At 41.5% G+C, this 25,516-nt stretch overlaps 1 protein-coding gene across 12 annotated transcripts in view; it reads right to left on the bottom strand.

Annotated features, from left to right (window-relative positions):
* tenm4 (teneurin transmembrane protein 4) overlaps window positions 1–25,516 on the bottom strand; it is a 196,252-nt gene that overhangs the window by 32,714 nt on the left and 138,022 nt on the right. For 8 of the 12 annotated variants that reach the window (XM_036001173.1, XM_036001169.1, XM_036001176.1 and 5 more), the window contains 7 exons: window positions 23,315–23,582; window positions 22,215–22,358; window positions 19,323–19,572; window positions 18,892–18,912; window positions 13,031–13,263; window positions 9,612–9,766; window positions 2,147–3,024 (listed from right to left, as the gene is read on the bottom strand). In XM_036001173.1, the coding sequence (XP_035857066.1) occupies window positions 2,147–3,024; window positions 9,612–9,766; window positions 13,031–13,263; window positions 18,892–18,912; window positions 19,323–19,572; window positions 22,215–22,358; window positions 23,315–23,582 (1,949 nt within the window). The remainder of the gene's footprint in view (window positions 1–2,146; window positions 3,025–9,611; window positions 9,767–13,030; window positions 13,264–18,891; window positions 18,913–19,322; window positions 19,573–22,214; window positions 22,359–23,314; window positions 23,583–25,516) is intronic. The other 4 variants (XM_036001170.1, XM_036001174.1, XM_036001171.1 and 1 more) reach the window with 1 other exon arrangement.

Raw genomic sequence — 25,516 nt, forward strand, 5'->3', positions numbered from 1 at the left:
TTCATTTTGCGCTGAATTTGTCCTTTAAGCAGTGCACTTTGTTGAGCAGAGATAAATGGAGGTTCCTTTTCATTTCACTCTGATAGCAAATTACTGTATGGTTTGGACCCTCAGGTGGTGGAGTGACCTTTAATGCTAATTATTCAAGAAAAACAAACACTCTTTATTGGGTCTAAATGAAACATGGAGAACAGTATTCCTCGTAGGTAAATATGAAGTCGTTTAATTTGAAAGAGAAAAACAGAACATTGAATAATTCCTTTTCTTCATTTAAACTGTAATATATCGCTAAACATATAAGCATGTTTTAGATGGAAAGTGTGTTGTACTCTCTGCCATGCACGTTTATAAAAGGAAATTGGCAATGGCTCCACAACCAGTTTGACATTTCTTTTTCTTGTTCTTGTTCTTGGAAACTGGCCTCCTGCAATATTCTGTATGTACTACAGGCCTGAACACTATTTTCTCACTTTTGCCCATTTTGACATTTGATATACATACTGTAGCTCTTTCATTACAGATGCTATGACAGAACATCTCTAGAATGACATGCCACAGTATCCCTATTTCTTCCAGATTATTTCTGTGATGTTATTAAACAAAATCTGTAATTCAAACCCTGAATACAAATCCTGAAAACGCTGTCATTATTTTCTATGTTGTTAAGTATAGGTGAGATGGGCATCCACTGTATGTACTGTATTTCATCTTGAAAAAGCCCCTTTGTGTTACTGGTGCTATAATATCTTTTCTTTACATAATAGGGAGGATTGTTTTCAAATCTTAACAGCATTAACAGCATTAACAGAAACCAGAGCAAGTCAAAGAGAAATAATTCCAGAATTCCAACCACCCACTGGATTGGTTGAAGCCTTAGGCAATTCTCTACACCTTGAGAAATGCCTAAGCAACTGCTCAGGTGACGACCAAATCAAACACAGGTGATAAATGTCTGCCCAGATTAAACAGAGCGTCTGATTATGTGTCAGTGTTATATTTCTGCAGCGAGGTGTACCAGATGTCTGACCAGCTTAATCACACGTTTTTGGAATGACATCCAGTTAGCACAGTATCCCTTGGCACAGTATATTAAGCTAAGGGACAGATTGCTCCATAGAAGTCACAAGAACATGAAATCCTAAGCCTTCAATGCTGCAGCGTGTGGGAGTGTTTTCAATTGTTCCCTCACAATGTGTGCTGTGCCTCGATCAATTACTACCTCTGGCTATTCCGTTATGCTTATATTGCCGGGCCTCGTCGCAGTCCTGCAGGTAAAATGTGCCTGCCAGCAGAAATATGTTGTTCCTGTACCCGACGACTCCAAACAAGCGATGGTCTGCAGTCTGTGACTGCAAGCAAGGGTGCAGATGAGTAACATATCATCCAGTAATCCTATTTGGTATGATAATAGCAAATAGGATTACACCCATACTTCCACAGGTCTTGTAGTGCGATTGACATCGACATCAACGCATAAGAAGATAGCTCCTGTGCCAAAATACTGAAGTCAGATGTCAAAGAGCTCTTCAACTCTAAACATTCACTCACTAAAGCACCTTAGCATTCAGTACCACCACGAATACAGAGCTTCCAGTTCAGGTATTCCTGAACTTTGTGTTACAGCAAACTTATCGAGGAGTCAGAGTCGTTAGTGGCTCAGTTGAGAACAGGAATCCTTGCCCTTGAAGTTGGTAGATTTTAAAACATCCAAGAAGATATGGCTTGAATTTAACAGACGTTTAATATAAAAAAGTTACGCACTAAAGCTTTAGTAGAGTGGTTGTTTAAATTGAATGTGTATAAGTTGGCGACCTTAGTCTCTAAAGCATGGGAAAAACCAAAAAGTTTAAAGTTTAATATAACATGTAATTTATGCTGCTACTTTGGTATCTGGTCCTTTTTTGTAAATAATGGTGTCTTGGCCTGGGCATATTTTTTTATGCATGACACAATATTGAGAAAAAAAAATGTCACTATTCATATACAGTATTCCAGAAATGACAAACAGTATGTTTGTGATTTAAAAGATCTATTAAGTTGCTTTCTGGGTCAAAGGAGTAATCTATAATCAGCTCAACTGGCATGCAGACTCTGGGTATAAGGATTATAAAGGGGTTTTCCAAATGAGTAAAATGTTATTACTTACTCAAAGAAGGTTGTCCATCCGTTTTCGTTGGTCTTAGTTGCTAGGAGTCCTGAGCTTCCATGGTAGGTCATTACAGCCAGTTCTTGACCCTGGGCAGCGACAGTTTTAAGGGCATTGTTGGTGCCAATGGTGAACCAGAACGTCTGCCCATCGGGGACCATCAGCCACAGAGGCATTCCTGTCGTGTCTCGTCGGATGTTCACAACGTTTTTGTTCCTATCAGTGATGGCGCTCAGATCTCCGGCTCCTGTGTATGTCAGATTGTAGAGGTGATCTCCTGTGGTCAGACTTTGAGTAAAAATGTGGCTGCCGTTGGAGTCGAACAGATAGAGTTCATCGTGAATGGGAGAGGACACCTCGTACATACTGAGGGGATTCAGATAGGGCTTGTTTTTGCGCACATAGCGAATACGAATGTTGCCCAGATCGGCGATATAAAGCTCTCCATCTGGACACACCGCCAGAGAAGAGGGTGCATTCAGCTTAGCATCCTTGGCATAGCCTTCATCGCCAAAGTAACAGTCACAGTTGGCATCGTTCTTGCAGTCACAGCCACTTGGTGCCCCTGCGACCAGGGAGATCTCTCCATTGGTGGACACCTGTCGTACTCTGTTTATTTTCTTTTCATCTGACTCAGCGATGTACAAAACGCCATTGTGGGACACAGCAAGGGCGTTGGCGGACTCCAGGGTGGCATGGATGGCTACTTTGCTCATGAGGAAATGGTCAATCCCAGGCACTTGGCAGTGCATAGGCCGCCCTGCTACAATACGGACTTGATGGTTTTCTGAGATCTGGAGTACTACATTGTTGTCCAGGACGTACAGGGAGTTGTCCATTGGACTCACTGCCAGGTCTGTGGGCCACTCAAGACGCACCTAAGAGGAAAAAAACACACAAGAATATCAGCTTTGGGTCACAAAAACAGACCATACTCTTATTGATCTACACATTTTTCACTTTATCAGAGGTAAACAGTCCCTCAAGGGAAGAATCATTGAAAACTGTTCACAAAAAAAGATGCTGCTGTGAAAAAGGTAGGCTATCTCATAGCTCGCGCTGGAAGCAAAAACATTTTTTTGAAACGATTTATTATCTGATAAGGAGGAAAATAGCGGCTGGCGTACCTTTAAAAGGGGAAACACAAAAACATGATTTTTAAGATCAAAAATGATAACTATAGCGGTGAGGAAGGGCAAAACGAGGAGATCATTCAAATGATCAGTGATCAGATTAACTGAAAAAAAACACACTGCAGCTCATCATGAGAACTGTAGACACCTAACAACTGCGCTTCTGCATCCTTCACCTCTACAGAGACACTGTTGTTCCTTGCTTTGGGTTATTAATAATATAATGACAAGAGATTGCACGAGTCCTTGAAAAGAAACTGGAGCACACTTACCAAATGAAAGACTAGCCTGCCTCTGGCCTCCTAAATTATTGTTCTGCTAACAATATATCAGGCTTTTAACAAATTGGAATAATTGGATTCATCCAATTTACTGGCCTCCCGCTCACTTATGATCCCGGGGGATCTCCTGGGAACATAATATGAAGTGCCATATTTCAATAGAAGCCTTGGAGCACCAACAAAGGAGACCTGGACCAAAATGCAGAGCAGAATAGTTTTAGATTGTAGGCAACCTATTAGATCAGAGTGGCCTTAGCATTGTTTTGGATACTTTGTCCAATATCTGGGAAATGGGAAAGGTAATTGAATTCATGTAGCTGTTACTATGGTTCACTCATTTGTCTTAATGACCTGGAAATGCAAATTGCAGAATCCACCTAATCACTAGAATTGACAAGGGAGAAATCTCCTGAGGATCAGGCATGCAATCTTTAACATTAAAGTGTTCATATTATGCTCATTTTCAGGTTCATAATTGTATTTAAAGATTTTGTAGGCCTTTATTTCCACAGGACAGAGGAAGACAGGAAAGGGGAGAGAGAGGGGGAATGACATGCAGCATAGGGCCAAAGGTCGGAATCAAACCCGCGGCCGCTGCGTCGAGGAGTAAACCTCTATATATGTGCGCCCGCTCTACCAACTGAGCTAACCCGGCCATTCTCAGTCAGAATAGGTTTACATGGTTTAATTTTCAAAAAACACCATATTTATGTTGTACTGCACATTGCTGCAGCTCCTCTTTTCACCCTGTGTGTTGAGCTCTCTGTTTTAGCTACAGAGTGAGGCATCTCACTTCCGTTCCATCTTTGTTGGGAGTCGCACATGCACATTAGCTAGTTAAGGACTACTAGCCAGTCAGAAGCAGAGTATGAGGGCGTGCATTATAACGTGTTACAAACGCACGTTTGTCTCTGAAGTAAAGGCTGGACTACAATAGAGCTGTTTGGAGCAGTTTGTGAACAGAGTTTTCAACAGACTTGGGGCTTTTTCACTTTGAAAACCTATAACGTGCACAAAAAAAAGATATATAACACAATAAAGAAAAGGGAAAAATCCCAAAAGCATAACATAAGCACTTTAAAGAAATAGTTACCTCGACCACCACATCCTGCTCTTTAATTACATGTTTTATAAAAGAAACTACATAAATTGTATACTTTAGGTAAACCAAGTGAGTATAAAGCTAAAAGAAATAGACCAATGCAACATGCTGAGTTCATTGTAAGAGTGTATATTAAAGTAAAAAAAAAGGGATAATAGAGATGCTTACAAACAATTTTCAATAAACAAATCAAGGTATCTTGATGTAAAATGGCTCAGGGAAATGGTTTCCACTGATACATGTGGGAAAAAAAGTCAAGACTGACACATTATATTCAGCTCCTTTGACATGCTACTCTGCATTACACAGCACAAACCACAGAGTTCCTGAAACACAATATATGACATCCAATAGAGCATTGAGGAGCAGGTTGCTAACAACCAACATCTTTCTGGTAAAAGTCTGCCAGCCATATAATGCCCTGTATCTACCTGCTACCAGCACACATTCCTAATTATAATTTAAAAGGGCAATGCTGGCAAAATATTTCATCCAAAGCTGACTGGGGGATTCTATGGAGATGATTACTTGACTCTTGACATTGGTCATGTTTTTGAATCCCTGCCACTCTTTACAAGCAGAGCACTTGTCCACCTTTGATTGAAAAACTGATTTGAGCATCGCACACACAGCTCACATCCCATAAACCTACCATCGTCCCCAAACAAAACATAGGAGCTTTATATAATAGGACAAATCTCGGGGCACATACAACAAACAGGGGACTGGCGGTGGATACATGTCATCTTTCAGGGAGCAGAAAATGCATTTACTTGGGAAAAGAAGGGCACACTTTCAATTTCTTAAAACCTATTTCTTGTCAACACTGGTGGTTAAATATTTCATGAGCCAGAGTGTGGAGTGACTCGGGGGAGCTGCCTGTAAGGAGGTTTTTACGCCACTCTGACTGATGAGGGGATATTTCCCGAGCTGCTGTCCCATATGCTGTAACCCGATCGGACCCTCCCATTTATGCAGTGGGGCAGCTGTCAGTAGTGCCTGTCTGACACAGACGCCACCAACAAAAAATAAAAAATTGCACTCATCAGCCAAGGACGCAAGCCACGGATTGGCACCAACACAAAACTATTTTTAAATATATTTGAACTTGTATTAGAACTATAAAGTTATTTTCCATTAGCAATCTCTTCAACTCTTTGCCCCGACCAGCATGATGCCTGTCTGAAGAAGTGATATGTCATTACTTGAAGTCCCTCTTGAATGTCACAGTCAGTCTTTATAAAGCTTTCTGAAGCTGCTAACACCCTTGAAATATGTTCAAGTGATCTTGTTTTAAGACTTGGTTTCCCTCTATTTAAGTTTGAACTCAGCAGGGGGAGGCAGAGAAGATTTTCACGAGAAACATAAAATGGAACAGATTTCTGAAACAGCAAGGTATAAACACATGAAAAGATTACTGAAAGCAGGCAAACTCTTGTCCTTTTGCATCATAATACAACGTTAAAAGAAGGAAAGCTCATGGAGCTGCACATGGAATTAAGAGTGAATTTTGCTGCAGTGCGCTCACTGCACAGATGGCGTGGTAAGATAACAATAACCTCATCAGAGGAGAGAGAGAAATCTGACATTATTTTTTGCCTCGAACAGGTGAGCTACAGCAAAAGTAATGACCACTGTGATGAGCCTTCTCTAGAGAAACTCTGGTCCTAAGTGAGGGATTGGGGAGTGTTTGAAGTAGGAAGCTATGTGCCCTGGATGAATTTTTAATGGATGCTTTTTACTGACTGAGTGTCTCTGGCAGAGCTGGTGCGATTTGTCATCGTTGTGGAGCTGCAGCCAGTCTGTAGCCAGTCTCACTGATAGTGAGCATCTATAGGTGCTTGTGTTTGTGTGCAGGGGGGGGTAAGAGAGCAGCCAGCACGGGTCATGAAGGCGGGGGGGTGGAGTTCCCCCGGGGCTGGAAATGGGCAGCTGGAGGCTTTGCTCCCTCCACTGAATACATCATTTCACAGACACACAGAAAGCTTCTCTCCACTGGCATCCGAGGCCCCGTCGTACTACTTCACATACACGATGGGGTAGGAAACAGACCAGCGCATGCACAGGGAGCAGGACTGAGACATCAATTAAATCTAAACATTAAAGCCCAGGAATGCTCTTCGCATGGAAGTAGTACATAGTACAACTAAAACAATTATAGGTACTTTCGACAACCCACAAAACACATGTTAAGGAAAAACTCAGGAGCAGCATAACTCATTTATACGTGTTCTTCATGTATGTGAAACCCTGATGAATCACACAGGAGCATTTAATGAGCACTCAATTGAGGAGAAATTAGGAAAATACAGTCCCTCCAGAAAAACGCGATTATGTGATCGCATAATTTAATGCATAATCAGCCAAAGTCCGCATATTTATGCGGCGGCCGCATTTTTTCAAATACGGCGCACTTTCGCCGCAGAATTGCCGAATTCCGCGCAAAATATATGGGGCTTGCATGATTTCATAATCCTCGCATTTTCGTTGCAAAAAAGTCACATATATGTTAGCAGAAAGTTATAAAAATGTTGCGTTTACTTCACACAAGAGCAGCCATTTTCCCCTGTTGCCATGGAAACGTTATGAAGTGACGTAATTACGCGACGTGAACATCATCGAAAAGCTGCAAACCCCGCGATGAAGCCATGATGAAACCGTAGTTTTTGCAAGTTCCCGCCATTTCATCGCATAAAATTGCATAAATATCCCGCATATTCCATCGCATTTTTTAAGAAAACGTGCCGCATAATCAAGGATTTTTGCCCGCAACAATCACAAAAAAACTCCACATTTTTCTGGAAGGACTGAAAATACAGTACAGTGTGGGTGCCATCCCAAGTCCCTGACGTTCCTGTCTTCCTGAAGGTGTATCATGCTGGAGGCGTAAAGTTGAGCTGAACCTTCAAAGCAAACAACGATATTGCAGGTGCCTAAAACACAGATGCTAAAGCCTAGTTTAGCCTCTCTCTCTCTGGGAAGTATGCAAAAGTGTGGCAGGCCCACCGATCTCCAAAAGGAGACAGTCCTGTAACAAAACATCCCTGTATCAGGCAGCTGTCGAGATTCCCTGAATCTATGGACGCACAAAGTTGAAGCACTCCTCTGCCTGGAAAGGTTATGAGCTTATGTTGGACACTGACTTGAATGAGACCTGGGTACCACTGTCTCAACTTACATAGCATGAGTTCATTATCTGGAAATTCCACCTCAATACACAAGTACTCTTTTTTCAACCAAAATTAGCTTGTTTATGCAGTTCTTTTTTTTTTTAAATAGCCGACAGACTCCTTTCCCATTGCCTATCTGGTGTCTCTCATGGTGTGTCACGTTCAACGTCACGAACGCGGCAGAAAACAGGGTTAGTAAACACTAGGAAGCATCATGGAGGCTAGTGACAATTTGATGAGCGGTTGCTTTTTTTTTTTTTTTTAAATCGGATACTTATTCAGTCTCTCTTTCAAAGTCTGTGCCGACTAATTTGGAACAAAATCCAAGTGCTGCTTGGGGCGGAGACGGACGGAATTTGTGGCCGACACGAAGGAAGTTACCGATGGAGGTGACATGCGTCCTAGCATCGCGCCGGAAAAGGGGCCAAAATTAGCGTGTCCTTCCGGGTGTCATGATTCTGTCAGTGCCAAATCGGCTGAGTCATTTGTGGCGGGAATGAATGCCGATTATATCCTTACCCATTAAAGACAAAAGCCAGATGTTAGTGGGTGTTGGTGTTTTTTTTTTTGGCTAATTACAACAACAGCAAAACAAACGCTAATTACTTGGGTTGAAAATTATAATGTCAGGAAAAAACATGAGAAGGCTGCTAGAGTATGGAAAAAGTCTCGTCACCTCCAAAGGGAAGTCACTGAGCTAGAGAGTGATGTGACCTCAGTGCAGTGGCCTTGCCTGGGGAATGTTTTCTGTCTGCGGTAGCAATCTGGTGCATATGTGTGTGTGTGTGTGTGTGTGTGTGTTTGCGTGCATCAGTGAACATGTGTGTGTGAATGGAGAGCCAGTGAGGTTACAGGTCATCCTCATCATCCCCCTACAGCTATAGGTCAACGGCCCTTTGCATTTGCTGCTGTATGGCCACTTGACACAGACAGGGAAGCTCCGGGGACTACATTGGCACCTCTGATTTTAGCATGGCTTTTTACCCCGGTGCTATGTTGATTGCAGGTCCTGTGTTCCCTGAGCCCACTGCTCATATTCATTTTGTATTGACTTATTATTAACTAAAGGATGATTTACATTTGTAATTCACGGGGCTAGTACAGCTGTGTTTGGGGCTGCTTTCCTAAATTGTCAATCTTCTTTCAAAGTCTGAAAACTGGCAGTGGAATCCCAACAGAGTGCTGTAGATGCCTGTTGGGTCTAAGTGCCTTCCCCTACCTTTCTTTTGCAAGTCCTGTGGATCTACAAGCTGGCACCATGCAGCTGATAAACAAATGTGGATCAAAACTAAGCCGAGGGCCACTAGACCCCGGCCGCAGCTTCCAGCTACAGAAACAAAAGCTCACACATAGATGTTAGCATCCTGAAGACGAGGGTCAGTCGAGGAGGCTGGTGTATAGCTTTAGAATAGGGCTGCACAATATATCGTTTTTTTTTTATTGTCATCACAATATTAACCAAAGCAATAAACATATCTTAAAGGGCTGCGACATATTTTTAGTGGTGCCCTTTATATTCAATTCAATGTTCAATTTGTTCAATAAAAGAAAGTTTGATTTCCTTTCATTTGTTTTAAATTCCACAAGCAATTTGTTGTATTTTAGCAGAACACTGAAAGCAGCAGAACTGAGTACACTTATATACTATTTATCACATGTAATATCCTTATCACGATATTTAACAACGTTATCGAATGTTGCATATTTTCCTCACATGGTGCAGCCCTAGTTTAGAGACAGGCAGACACATGCAGGCTGCCCAGGTCAGAGAGGTGGTACCTGAGAGATGTCCATGACAGCATCACAGCTGAGAGGTCGGGCCGAGGTCAGGTCATTGAAACCCAGAAGAGTAGAGATGATACCGTTCTGATCAACCCTGCGAATCATGGTCCCATCCACAAAGAAGATTACACCGTACTTATCCACCGTAATGCCTGCAGATAAAAGTCGCCCAATGGACAGAAGAGGAAAATATCCATCAGTTATTTTGTTTATCTGTGACTTTATGTGAGGACGGAACACCACTAAATTACAATGTAGCGCTATTCACTGCGATAAAAATTAAAGACTAATCACGGCAATGAAGGCTAATGTTAGGATTGATTTTTTAAATCAATAATGGACAACAATAGACACATCAAATAGATGAAGAGCACTGTATGTATTGATTCAGTTACAACTATAATTCCATCAGTGTAGGCTCTTTCTCTTATGCTCTCTCAGCCTCAAACAACAATGACGCTGAGAATACCAACCTTTTCTAATGCACGTCTCTGTATTTTTCTATTACCTCAGGGTCTGTCAAACAATATTCAAGCAGCTATGAACATCTAGTCTACAGTTATCACGGCAAAATGTTCTACTTTCAACGCAAGCCTGGACTATACAGTACATACTGCACTTTTTAGTGGGACTTAAGTGTTATTTCAGTACATACAGCATGACTCACAATGTCATCCCAACAAGTATGAGAAGCATGTGATCTAGTGACTAATGCATCATCCAAACATGGAAGCACCAAGACAAAGAAGACCTCAGGAAACACAAGGAAAGGCACGCTATAATAAAAAATAAATTGAGTTTTAAAAATAACTGAAGCTAGTGAGCTACATGTAGGTAGTTTTAATGTATTAAGTTCTCGAGCCAAGCAGTTGCCTCCTGATCTGCTGGATGAATCCTCCTTTAAAGAGAGGGCAAGCTTGATCATGTGTTCCATTGTTGCTCCTCTCCTCCTCTGTTGGGGATGGAGGTAAGATAAGATAGTTGGTTAACAAACCCTCCAGTACCAGTAGCATCTGAACTTTTATCCACAAAAGCCTGCAATGATTTTGCCACCTTCTTCAATGACAAAATTCAGAAAATTAAACAAACAGTCAGTGCTTCCATATCGAGTACAGGGTATGTGTTGTCACAGTGTCCAGGCAAAACAGATTCCAATATGACCCAATTTCATATGATTAACCGTAAAAACCTAGAGGACATTATACAACATCTGAAAACCTCCTCCTGCTGCCTTGATATTCTACCAACGGGCCTTTTCAAAAATGTTGCAAATTGTTTGGCTACAGATCTTCTACAGATTGTAAACTCGTCTCTTCTCTCAGGTATCTTCCCACAGGCCCTGAAAACTGCAGTCATTAAGCCACTCTTAAAAAAAAACAATTTAGACACGTCACTAATGAGCAACTATAGGCCGATATCAAACCTTCCATTTTTAAGTAAAATCATTGAAAAAACGGTTTCTCAACAACTGAACCTTTTCTTGTCACTAAACAACAGTTTTGATGCATTCCAGTCGGGTTTCCGACCACACCACAGCACTGAGACAGCTCTTGTTAAAGTCTTTAATGACATCCACTTAAACACAGATAGTGGCAAAATTTCAGTCTTGGTATTACTTGATCTCAGTGCTGCATTTGATACGGTCGACCATGACATATTACTAGACCGATTGGAAAACTGGGTTGGCATTTCTGGCTCAGTACTAAAGTGGTTTGAGTCTTATTTAAAGAATAGGGACTACTTTGTGTCTATAGGGAATTATACATCTGAGCATACAAATATGACGTACGGAGTTCACCAAGGCTCAGTTCTGGGGCCTCTCCTGTTTAACATCTACATGCTTCCACTGGCTCAAATTATGGAAAACAACAAAATAAGTTACCATAGTTATGCGGATGACACACAAATTTATATAACCTTATCGCCAGGGGACTAGAGTCCAATACAACAACTGACTAAGTGCATTGAACAAATTAACGACCAGAACTTTCTTAAATTAAATGAAGAAAAAACTGAGGTGGTTGTTTTTGGAGCAAAAGAGGAACGATTAAAAGTCAGCACTCAGCTTCAAACGATAATGTTAACAACAACAGACAAAGCCAGAAATCTTGGTGTAGTCATGGACTCAGACCTGAATTTTAACAGCCACATTAAGACAATTACAAAGTCAGCCTATTACCACCTTAAAAATATATCAAGGGTTAAAGGACTTATGTCTCAGCAAGACTTGGAAAAACTTGTCCATGCTTTTATGTTCAGTAGACTAGACTACTGTAACGGAGTCTTTACAGGTCTCCCTAATCAATCAGACAGCTGCAGCTGATTCAGAACGCTGCTGCTCGAGTCCTCACTAAGACCAAGAAAGTGGATCACATCACTCCAGTACTGAAGTCTCTACACTGGCTTCCAGTGCATCAAAGAATTGATTTCAAAATACTTTTGCTGGTTTATAAATCACTAAACGGTTTAGGGCCAAAATACATTTCTGATCTGCTAGTACACTATGAACCACCCAGACCTCTCAGGTCGTCTGGGACAGGTCTGCTTGTTGTCCCCAGAGTCAGAACTAAACAGGGGGAAGCAGCATTTAGTTTTTATGCTCCACATAAAACTCCCAGAAAACTGCAGGTCTGCTGCAACTCTCAGTTCTTTTAAATCAAGGCTGAAGACCTATCTATTTGATGTTGCCTTTCTTTAAATAACTTAATTTCTTATACTGAAGTTGCATTGTTGACACTGTATGACAATCTATATAAGCATATAAAGAGAAATTCCGATTTTATCTGCTTTTATATATTTAACTGTTTTAATTGCTCTTCAATGTTTCATTTCTTATACTGCACTGTAACTTTTATTCTTGTATTTTATCTGTTTTAAATTTTTTAATCTGTTTTCATGTAAAGCACTTTGAATTGCCCTGTTGCTGAAATGTGCTATACAAATAAGGCTGCCTTGCCTTGCCTTGCCTCTCTTCAAGCACACAGTGGGCTTAAGCCCAAGATTTATGGTTGTGCCTTAAATCTACGCTGTGTGTAGGTACACGTAGACGTGCCTGACGTGCCACTCCCCAGAAATGTAACTTCACAACTGTGAAGCGTCGCGGCTTCATAACTGTGATTGGTCCGCTCGGCCTTGGCAGCGTCACAGTTCGCCCTACTCATTTCTGGGTTTTCCTTCTCCGTGAACAACTTTCAGACTGTGGTCAGAAAACACAGGGGAGACACTTTGGAGAGGGAGGGGATGGAGGTAAGATAAGATAGTTTAATGCATGAAAACTGAAGAGTATTGATCCAGCCTCTGGGACTTCTGTCTTCAACTATCCAGCAATCTAGTCTACTTGAAATAAAAAAGAGGAGATGAGACCCCAAACTGACTTAAAAGTGCACACATTGATTATAATAACATCCATACAATACCTCTGGGGTTAGTGAGAGTGGCCTCCACGGCCTTTCCTCCATCCCCGCAGCGAGTGTCATCGTATGGGAGACACTGGTCTCCAGTGCCCGCCACCAACTCCAGATTCTTGGCCACATCTTTTACAACATTCAGCGACTTCACCTTGAACACCTTCCTGCTGCTGGTGTCCGAAAGGTACACGGCACCGTTCACTGGACTGGTGGCCAGGTAGTACTTATGAGCAGGGCTGTTGCTGAAAGAGAGGAACAAGCCCAAGTCAATAAAGCTAGAAGGGGTACAGCGCTTTCTATAAGAACTATTGTTTAATACAATTAAAATGGATTCAAAAGCCATTTAGAGAGTCAAATGGGAACAATTACAGTTTTAACCACAGACATGGAAAAAGAAAAATAGAATGAGATTAAACATGGCAAAATAAAATGAGATTAAACATGACATAATGCCGGCGCTTAAAACTCATCTCCAATACAGTCAGGCTTAGTTAGAAATCCCTGCTGTCAAAAGAGAGTGGAAACTCCACTTGTCTGAATGTATGCGTATACACAGTAGACATATGCGAAAATACTGAATATGTATAGATACAGATAAAGATGTCTAGTTTCTTTCAACTTATTGAAATAGTAGCAATGCTGGAGGGGTTGCAGAGTTTGGAAGTCAAAGAGAAACCAGGGTCTAGTGGGACTTAGTCATTGGGGTACAGAAATCTTAATTTTAAATATTATCTTTTTGATTATTGCTAAAAGAAGTATAAACAAGTATGTCTTGCTCTTTCCTTGGTACTTTCTTTTAGAGAAACACTAATGCATAGCTGAAGCAGCAACGCACTATGCATACATCAGGCAGACATAACAGCTCAGAAAGAAATATCCTATTGAACTTCCAACCGAGTCAGCAAAGTAATCCTTCGTATCCACAGGAGGTTCCCCAACTTGACAGACAGACAATAGAACCAAATATAACCAATCCTGCTGTGGCGGGACGCATGCAATCTATTGGCACACTCGTAGTCAGAATAGGTGTCAGCGAACACAGAAAACAAAGATGATTGTAGACAAACCCATGGGAGTACAAATGAAGAGACAGAGATGACTATTTCTATATATAATATACACATGATCTTCTGGTGAAAAATCAAACAATGACAGATTGTAACTAAAAACACCTAAGCCCAATGGCACTATACACTACTGGATGCTTGTGACTATATGCAGGAAGGATCGTATTTTGAAAGTGGCAGTTTTGACTATTGTGCTCACATTGTACTTGGATAATAGGTTATTTCTCTAAAGGTGCCACCTACATTAAAAAAAGGGACATCCCTAGTTTGCTAATCACTTCCTAGACAAAGCAGCTAGACAAAGCTTAGATTTTGACATATACAGTATTTGTCACGCACAAGTTTTAATGAAATGTTTTGTCTACTGAGGTTTTTATTTTGTAGTCATTCCATGCTGAAGCCTTAAACGTGCTTGTGAAAGTCCCCTTCTCTCCCAGTAATCTTCCATGTCAGAGGCTCAGTCATGTTTAAAGGTGGAGAATTGGCTTCTTAGAACATGAAACATGAGGTGGTCAGATGTAACGTGATAAAGTAGATGAACAGCCTATACGTGTTTTGCCTAATTATTTTATGTATGTCTTATTAGATCATGTGTATATATACAGAATTGAATTTTTTTTTCCTTTTGGCCATTGTTGTGTGTGTTTTTTTCCTGCACTCTTGCCTAAACTCGAAGTTGTTGTCCATTATCCCATCCTCTTTCTATCACTCTGTTTTGTGTAAGCTGCTAAAATCTGCTGCTGGAAATCTAATTTCCTTGCGGGAGTCATCCCAAAAGGATCAATAAAGAGAAGTCTAAGTCTAAGTCTTTTCTGATTTGTACTTGTCAGGAGACAGTAACTTTTAAATAAAAATCCACACATTTAAAAAAAAAAAAAAAATCGATTATTAACTTATCAGAATCGATAATCGAATCGTTCTAGAGAGAATCGCGATGCATCTATGAATCGATTATTTTTCCCACCCCTAGTTGGAAGGGAGGGCGCCCATATATAGAGGTTTACTCCTCGATGCAGCCGGCCCGGGGTTGACTCCGACCTGCGGCCCTTTGCATGCAATGCATGTCATTCCCCCCACTCTCTCCCCCCTTTCATTTCTTCAGCTGTCCTGTTAATAAAGGCCTAAAAATGCCCAAAAAATTATCTTTAAAAAAAAAAAGAGTGACATGACACTGTCATGACACATGAACTCTAACCCTAACTAACTAAAAAACCGAATGACACTTAATGACAGAAGCGTTATGTCATAAACGATTATGACTTGTTTATAATGTTTATGACACGTTCATGACAGTGTCATGTCACTCTTATGTAGATACCTTCAAGTAAAGTGTAACCAAATATATCAACAACAATTTGGCTAATCTATAATACCAATACATAATTTAAACCGTTTATCAAGTAACGATGCAAAACGCATGCTGGTTCCAGCTTTACAAATGCGATAATTTTGCTGCATTTCCCTGTCGTTGTTGACTGTTGGTCTGACAAAACAAGGACTTAGTAAGCAGTTTAGCAATGTACTGTAGTGTTTAGTGCCACCTTAAAGATGAACAGAGCTATCGGGGCAGGATACAGCGCAGCTCTGCCAGACCTGATAAGCATTACAGAGAAACCTGTCAGCAGGGTGTCACTCAAAGTGGATTAAGACAGAATTTCAACTCTGACCTTGAGGGTTCTTTTAGGGCTTACGGTCGGCATGACAGCGCCAAAGCTTATATTTTTATAACACAACGAGAAGTGGGTCTGTGGAATTGTCAACTCCGGTACATAATTTTAAATGACAATCGACCTTCAGTGAATCAGTGATGACAGGACACTGCAGCAAAACCTCCGGCAGGCACACACGTGTCACAGTCAGCCCACTGACCACGTTGACTGATGTGTCGTCCATAGTACAGGTGCAGGTACAACCGGCTGGCGGGGAAAAAACAACTGCTGTCTTCGAGTAGGTCAGTAGCAAGCCTCGATAACTGGATTCTACTTTGCATTCTATCTGCCATGTGCAATCGGCTGATAGCTTATCGGCTCCCAGTTGCATGTAGAACGGTGTTGGTCCCCCATAGTGTTTGAAAACTATGAGGCGTTATTCCCTGACCTTGAGCTACGGCCATATACTCCATCTATCTATATTCACTGACAACATCCAGTTTGTAGAAGATAATTGGATTTTGCTGCATGCTGGCGCAGCAACGAAGGGAGCACGGTTGGAGTGGATGGGGACATCCTTAGTAGGGGGGTCAATGAACATGGCAGTGAGATCAGCCACCTCCCAGTCCAATCGCTAGCTCACACATGAACAGGAGGCAGCCACCCATTTTATACAGACACATGCTGTGTTTTCCAACATAAATCTTTTTAATATGTAAATGGACTCGGAGCAAAGACAGAGCAAAGGGACAGAGCTTTGACGTTTTTTGTTTTGTTTTGCTCTGGCAAACAGGGCATGATGTGTAGGGAAGCACAAAGGCATTCCAGGCTACATCTACACTACTACGTTTTCATTTTTATGCGGCATTTTGAGACAAAAACGATCTCCGTCCAAAGAAGGGTTTTAGCTCCAGTAGCAGAACTAATCTTCGTCCATATTAACACGTTTGACAATGCAGATCACATGACCATTCACACACTGGGCATGTGCGTGCCAGTGTAAACAAGAAGCAGATTGACTGACTGTTACTCTGTGGTTGAAAATGATGGATGTGTAAGTTGAAAATACAGAAACTATTTTGAAGAAAGAACAACCATGGTGAAAAGTAAGAGCAGGGATTTATTAGCTTAGACTGACAACGAAGTGGAACTGTTACTGAAAGGTATGCAAGCTACCTAACCGATAAGGCTGACTGACGTGCATCAGTCTCACCAAAAGGTCTCCGTTTGTGCCCGTCCAGACTACAAAGCAACCACAGAGTTTTCAAACCAAAACGGCGGCAGCAGTGTTTCCAAATGTCTCCGTTTTAGGGGCTCAGAAAAAGCTGGAGTAGTGTGGACGTGAGGCCCAAACATAGCAAAATATATTCGTTTTTTAAACCAAAACGCAGTAGTGTAGATGTAGACTGAGATACAAAGACTGACAAAAGATAGTTGTAGAGAGACAGAAAAAGCAATAGAGAGCTTCTGAGTGTTTTGTTAACGTGGTTATTCTTGAAAATAGAGGCCACTGACCAGCATCACTTGGCTTTTCATCCTCAGTTTGACTACATGTTCCCCAGCTGAAGTCGTGACCCTCTGATAGAAAATGAATCAATAGCTCTTTGCCTGACACATGGTATCTAAGGACAGCACGCAAAGATTTCCCTCACCAACACCTGACAAGGAAAATGAGGTCTTTGTATCTTAAGCCACTGATAACATCTACACTGAGTTGACATTTTATTAAGGCTCTGACACACCAACCTGACGGCCGACTGTCGGCAGAAAAGGCAGTCGGACTGATCAGTCGGCTCCCCGAAGTCAAAAAAGTGCCTCGGAACACACCGAAGTGACGTCGACTTGATCGTACGTTCTGCGTGTGCGCGAGACGTAATACGTCTCCATAACAGCAGGCGGCGCTAATCTGTATATTGTCGCCCAAAAAAATGAAAACCGGAAATGACGGAACATTTCTCTAGACCTAGTAAACACAGTGCACGCTGTCGTCAGTCATTGTTTTCATCAGAGAGTGTTGACAGTAGTCAATAAGGATCGTTGTTGTCATTACGGAACGGAAGAAAATACGATGGCTAGTAATAAGAAGATAGTGGCGTTGTCAGCTCCGGTTTTCTCGTGCACTGATTCGCTAGTCAAGGGCTAGCACTCTACCAATCAGATTGGTCATTGAGTCCGACTGCCCACCGGATTCAACAAGTCAAATCGGCCCAAATGAAGGCCGACGGCTCCTCCGGCTGACGACGGCTCGGAACACTCCGAACAGACTCGAGTCACCGACCTCGCCAAACTGTCCGACGGCTGATTATCGGGTTGGTGTGTCAGAGCCTTTAGTCTCACCTAGCTACATTCATTTAAACTGTTATATTCAGTCTCTCCACACCAGACTGTCAGAAAGGTGTTGATTTAACTTGGGGATCATTTTTTACCTATAGTGTGCATTGCAATTGATCTGTATTTTATAACAGCAAATTAATTATGGCACCCTTTACTTGTCAATATAATTCAGCAACTTAAACTACACTCTCCTATTGACTGTAGAATTGCATTAACACCTCTCTGACAAAAAAACTGAAAGTGATGCATTTCATAAAGGTTGGATTTCTTGCAGTGCGGTAGTGTTGGAATGCATGTACAATGAGCAAGGTGTTCCTAACAAACTGGCAATGCAACATATGTTCTATATCCCACTTCGAAATGTTGAGAACGCTTGACAGATGGCAATTCCACAACCACTTCAATTAAACGGATATATTAGAAAGCATAATACTAGATTACTCAATACTTATATACCTATATTGGTCCATGTAATTTGACCCCCATAATAAATCCTGAGGAAAAGTGCAGCCTCTACTGAGCCAACAATCAGCTGCATTCTCTCTTTGCAATCACACATACGGATGCAAAAACCCTGTAGTGAACATGGCACTGTGATTAAGTTGGCACTGTGATTAAGTAAGCTCATAAACCATTAATTAACCACTAAATCTACGGCTTTATGAAGATGAAATTTACGCAGCGAGTCAGTACTATAGGATGAGATCTTCTCGCTGCTCAAAAGTGCATGTCAAAAATGGGCTGAAAAGGGCACTTTGACATCAAGTATGTGGACTGTACCCGTTTTTATTTTTATTTAAGCAAATACTGCATGGCTTACCTATGCCTGAAGTCTTTATTTCTGTTTGCCAAAAGCAGCAGAAAATGAGAGAGGAAGAGAACAGAGAGGAAATGTTAGTTGTTAGTGGATAGAATTAAGTAAAACAGTTGTTAGCGGACATAATTAATTAAAGGAGAATCGTGACAAAATATTGTATTTCTTATCTACTCAAACCTTCGTCTTTGCTGACGTTAACAAGGAAATTAATCTTTTCCCTGGAACATCTTCTGTTAAGACCCCATTAATATCCTCTTCAGCCCGTATCAGGGCCCAACTCCAGCTGATACAGGTGGATGAGACAGGCAGGACCAATAATCCTGAGGCTTCAGGGCACTTCCGTCTATCTCAACTGACCTCAGTGGTTTATGACCTGTGTGCGAGCCCATCTAAGCTCACGGCCCTGGGTGAATGGTGGTAGGCTACTCCGTTACCTGAGCTCCAGGACGCTGGTGACGTTCCCCGTGGTGAAAATCCTCCTCACATAGTTGAAGTCGCCCACGTACAGACTTCCGTCTGAGCCACAGGCCAGAGCCACGGGGGCCAGCAGCTTGTTTCCGTCAGCGAGGCCATTACAGCTGGGGCAGGAGATGCTGCGCCTGCGCCCGTTCCCCATCACGCTGCCGATTACGGGAGGCTGCTGGGAGATGAAGACGTTCTCCCCATTGCCCATGTGAAGAATACCTGATGAGGGCACAGGGAACCGTAACACATGCAACCTGTTTAGGCTTTTCTTAAATGGGATGCAGTGCCATGGAGCAAGACTAGTGGAGCAAGTGACAACAGATCTGACTGGTTATGGCTACTTTTTTTTTGCAATTTTGGAAACCAGAGGGTGGCTTAAACAATAGGCACTTAAATCAGTTTATCTCATCTTATTTGAAGCAGAGTGTTTCCTAATATGTCAGAAAGTGCATCCAGGCCAGTTTCTCCCAAGAAAAACCTTCTTCAAGAGGCATTATTATACAGCTGCCTAGTAATGAATATACAGCACCCAAAATATGTTACTAATGACAGATGATGTGTCCAGATGTATGTACACAAACCTATTTTTACAAGAACATTATATTAATACAGTTAGTTTACTATACAACTACAAAAAATAGTGTTACCATTAGTAACTGTTTTTACCACAGTGATTACAAAGGTAGCAACCAATTTGTTGTTAGTTTGTTTGTTATGTTTACTGTACATGCATATATCAATTCCACTTCTGCAAATTGTTCATGCAATTCACATAATTGCATTAGCCAACAGATCCAAATTAATCCTGTTCACACAACAGAGCTCTGATTTGACTGTAGAGGCGAATTACTGTTTGGAGTTTTGCTTAAATAAAATTGTTTACTACATTTACACGTAGCAGCCATCTATACTTGCAGAAATCTGCATAAAAACTTGGAATCTGTAGAGAATAGCATTCCAGTCTGGTGTGTAGAGATGCGTAGAGGGCTGTGTAATTTAAGATTTAAGATTTAATCAATTCATTAATTGATTAAATCTTCTGACATGGAATTTGCAAACATTATACATACCCATGCTGCAAGATGTGTGTTTGACAGGTGGGAGGCAAAAGGATTAAAACAAGATGTTTATGTCGCTCTGTTTCTGCTTGCTGACACGTTACTGATGAGAACTTGGGAAACTTAGACTTTTCTAGTGCTGTAATGCTGCAAGTCTCTGTCTCCCAGTGGCTCCATATTGTTTATTGCAGTTTAAAAAGTATAGTAGTGAGTAATTAAGTAAAGTATATTAGACGAACATTTTTAAAAGAGAGTGAAAGTCAACACACAGCCAAGAATCTGATGTGATTTTGAATAGGTCTGTTTGTGCACCTCTGCCAACTGAAGCCATAGAAATTGCTCTGTGTGCCCTTGTTTGCCATAAGAGGTGGTCTTAGCAGATGGAAACACAGGCACAATTTCATAACAAAATAGGGAACAAAAAGCCCTTGGCACAAGTGGAATAGAAAATGACCACACAGGCACAATCACAAAAAAATGACTCTCCCCGATTAAAAATGGCATTGTGCCTGAATTTCTAACTTGACCTGCTTTGCGCATCAACAAATATAGAGACATATGAGTGCAGTTCATGTGAAGGCATTCGGGCATGTACCCACACACACACACACATGCACGCTATGTTTCCATTAGCGTTGCCAATCAACTCTTGGAAAATGTTCAAATATGTTAATGTAAAGATGTTCCTGCTGCCCAATCAATATAATCATATTTGAAATGCAGCATCTGCGTGTCTGCAGTAGTTTTCATACTTTTGATGGTTCTTGGTGACCTGAGTTCTTTGAACAGCACAGCATTTGGTCTATCAGAAAAGATCAGCCAAGCATCTCCTTCCTGGGACTTGATTTAATCTGTGGGGCTGCTGCTGCTGGGAGTAGCAGACTGACAGCAATTAAATTAGGGATGATTCTTAAAATGCTGGGCATGAACAAGACATGGACGTGCCAAAGCCAAACTGGCGGTGGAGATGGTGAGGGGGCAACGAGCCGCTCTCTCCCTCCTCCGGACAGCACGTTCAGACTCAGCAGGTTTAGTGTGACGGATCAAACTGCCACCTTCCTGCGCAATTTTCATATGAGTATGCCTCATCTCCTCTGATTAGCCCTTCCACACACAAACAGACTGTGAAGCCTAGCTAGTGACAGGGGCTGCCCAAAGGTTTCCTCTCTTCATTCCTACTCCTGCCTTCCAGGAGTAATTTGCTTGCAATGACAAAATTGACCCTCCTCACCTAAAAGCGGACAGTGGTAATAAAAAAGTCTTTCTGAGGCTACATGACTGAATTGAAAAAGCCTAAAAATGGTGGAGACAGGGAGGACAATTCAATGTTACACTAAAAGCATCATCTAAGCAAGGCACTGAGTGGACATGGTGGTACTTATCTGCAGGGCACATGCACAATGAGACTGTATGTGTAAAATGTGAAGACTTACACCATGCAATATTTCCATCTTAACAAGTAAAGCCTTTTATTGAGTCTGAATGACATTTAAATTCATTATTAGTTAAATACATGCCAGATGCTTGTTTCCAATGTAAATCAACATAAATAGTTGTCTCTTGATTTTCGCTGATATTAACGTAGTGATCTGCATTATGCCATGTTCTTTTTCATCGCCGATGCAAATTCTTAGAAGATTCCTTAAACAGGTACAAATGCAATGGCACACAGGTGTATGTATGGAATACATTCTAAAATTAAGATTTCTTGCAATATCAAATGATCTTTTGAGTAGACTTTTTAATGAACGAGTGGCTATGAACAGGAATAAAAAAAGAAGAAGGGATCACTAGTTGACTCACCACTCTGGATATTTAAAGCATGGTGCTTGTCTATAGTCCATCCTCCCAGTTTGGAGGCCGTGGTTTCGTAGCCCTGTAGAACAGCAGTCCTCTTCTCCCAGAGAATAAGGTCTGGACATGACTCATACTCAAAGCCCACAGATACTAGGGGAAGAAGCAACGATAAAGCTAGCATTAGTCAACCACACATTTTGGATTGAATAAAAATGCATTATTAATCAATCAATCGATCAATCAATCAAACAAACTTTATTTGTATATCAATTCAATGTTACACTAAAAGCATCTAAGCCAGGCACTGAGTGGACATGGTGGTACTTATCTGCAGGGCACATGCACAATGAGATTATGTGTAAGCGGCAGGCTGAAGACTTAACATTATAAAAACAGAGACAATGTCACTCACCCACCCACACACACACACACACACACACACACACACACACACACACACACACACACACACACACACACACACACACACACACTGCGTTTCACTATCTTTGTGGGGACCCGTCACATTAGATAACACATTCCCTAGCCCCTTACCCTAACCTTAACCATCACAACTAAATGCCTAACCTTAACCCTTACCCTCACCCTAACCATAACCTAATTCTAACCCTAATCCTAAAACCAAGTCTTAACCCTCAAACAGACCTTTAACCTTGTGGGGGTCCAGCATTTTGACCCCACAAGTATACTGTATTCCCTGTTTTTGGACCCCCACAAATATAGTTAAACTAGAACATATTCACATTTAGCAAGCTGGAATCAGAGATTTTTAACTCAAACCGATTAATCTAATACCAAAATAGTTGCAGATTAATTTAATAGTTTAAAACTAATCGATTAATCAATTAATCTCTGCCGCTGTAAAATCATTTACTGGCACTGGACAGTGAAATTGAACACCTTTAGCTTGCAAATACAGTACTAGAATTTCAGAATGGGCATAGACACACACACACACACACACACACACACACACACACACACACACACACACACACACACACACACACACACACACACACACACACAGCTAAACCCAGACTTGCAATGAGGAAACAGTAGAAGCAGAGTAAGAAGTAACTTACCAAAAGCTTCTGACAAGCCATAGACCTTCTGGCTGTAGACGTCAGCCTTGTCCCACACAAAGTCATACGAGAGGTTGGGGGCTGCAGAAAACCACTTTCTGAACAGCCTGCCTTCCACAGCCACCATGAGGTGAACCTTCATCAAGTTGAAAGGGATTGTGGAGTGGGTGAGGGTCACCCTCAATATTGACTTGTAACCTGGAGTCCTGCTGCTTAAATAGCCGAGATTCATTTCTGTCCCCGGTATGGGCACTTCCTCCTGCAGAGACTGTGGACAGAAAAGGCAGCTCATAAATGTCAGAAAGCAAACAATGTAAATATCAAAGAGCTTAGAAATCTCATTTATTCAGTGCCGAAGGTAGGATTAATAACATGCCTCTGCATGTCCTTTATTTGACGCAGATTATCAATTTGTCATTCCTTTTGGTCAGTGGCCACTGCAACCTTTGTTACATATTTTCATAGCCTTGCCTCCAGCCAAATAGCTGGACCCATGGGAAGATTAGAGACATCAATTAGAGGACAATTACATTCATGCGTTACAGGGAATCCAGTGAAGGATTTCTTCATTATGTACTCCAGTGAGTATTTTCATAATTGAATTAATAACGGCAAGTCCTTCATTAGGACAACAGTCTTCCTTGCAATCCATATGATGATGGCATCACAGGAGTGCCCTTGAGCTCGGAGCTGGCACTGCGATAATTTATAGGAGTAATAAATCGGTTTAGAAAGAGACAACAGACAATGTGGCCTTGGGCATTTCCACCGAGGTCAGACCTGTAACCTCTTGATTCAACAGTACCAGTGTTTTCTCTCGGTTCGTGAACATCTCAAGAAAATGTTCACATCATTTTGGACCGTTATTACTACTACCACGTCAGTGTCTAAAACGTTGGAAAAGCAGGTGCTGCACCTTAGCCATACAATGTAGTGGGGCTGAGTACTGTAGGTGTCAGCAGTCATTGTACAGTGTTTGTATTTCAGACCAAGGGTTGACAGCACTGGTTTGGTTGACCAACTTCTCTTTGCTCTGATTAAGTGACCTCTTGTCGCCTGTCTCCGCGGTACAGAACAAGATGTCAAGTAACAATTAAACATCTCCCCAACGGTGCATTGGTCAGAGGACATGCCACTTATGTGTTTTTTTATTTTTATAAATACTCACAGTGTGGCCATGCCAGGTTAATTGATCAGAATTCCATTTTATGAGGACAAGTGTAAATAGGATGATGTCCCTGTATGGTACTCTTACTCTTACAGCTCAAGGAATAGCAAAAACAAGGCTACTATACATAGACAGGGCTGCATACTAAATTCACTGATATGCCATTAATCTTTTGAAGCAAAGTCAGAGACAAAGTAATTAGAGAAGGGCACCGAGATGCCTTCTAGACATACAGCAGACACACATTGACCTGAGCACACGAGCCCATGCAAGTGTGTGCATGCACAAACAAGACACATACACTACACATCAGGGTTTTCCCTACCATTATAAGGCTTAGGTGCAGCACCCAAGCCATTTTGGGCAGCACCTAAGCTGAATGAATGTAAAATCAATGTGAGCATCAAAACTAATTGAATGATTTTTCTCAGATATAATGGTTGTAGTTGGTCCCCAGTGGACTTCTTTAGCAAGTTTTGTCTTTAAACTTTTATTTATTTATTATCTGTTCTAGCCTTTCCAACGTTTTAGACACAGCTACGGTATTATTAATGGTCCTAAATGATGTGAAATCACACTTTGTTTTTTAAAATTGAAAAACGTAACATTTTCTTAAGGGAGGATATATAATAATACATGCACCTAAGTCTTCCACAAACCTAGGGAAAACACTGCACCTGTAGACATAAGTATACACTAAAAGCAAATCCTTTCCAGTGGTACTTGTATGCTTAATCTACTGTAGGAGACTCCAACCCAGGAGAAATTAAAAATGTCCAGGCTGTTTACTGTGTGTGAAGTAATCACCATCACTTTGCAGTGAGACAGTACAATGCACATTGTAAATCGCCCAAGTTCCACAGACCAATTACACCAGAGAGATAAAATCACAGCACTGCCACGAGCCAGAGTTACTAGTACACGTGTACTTGATGAATAGTTTTCAAGGTCTCTCCCAGATGTGTGGCATGAATCATTTGGAGATGAGACCCATGTAGATCACAACCTGCAAGGCAGCGAAGAGGGTGGGGTGC

The sequence above is a fragment of the Sander lucioperca genome, chromosome 5 (genome assembly GCF_008315115.2).
Source record: "Sander lucioperca isolate FBNREF2018 chromosome 5, SLUC_FBN_1.2, whole genome shotgun sequence".
Taxonomy (NCBI): domain Eukaryota; kingdom Metazoa; phylum Chordata; class Actinopteri; order Perciformes; family Percidae; genus Sander; species Sander lucioperca.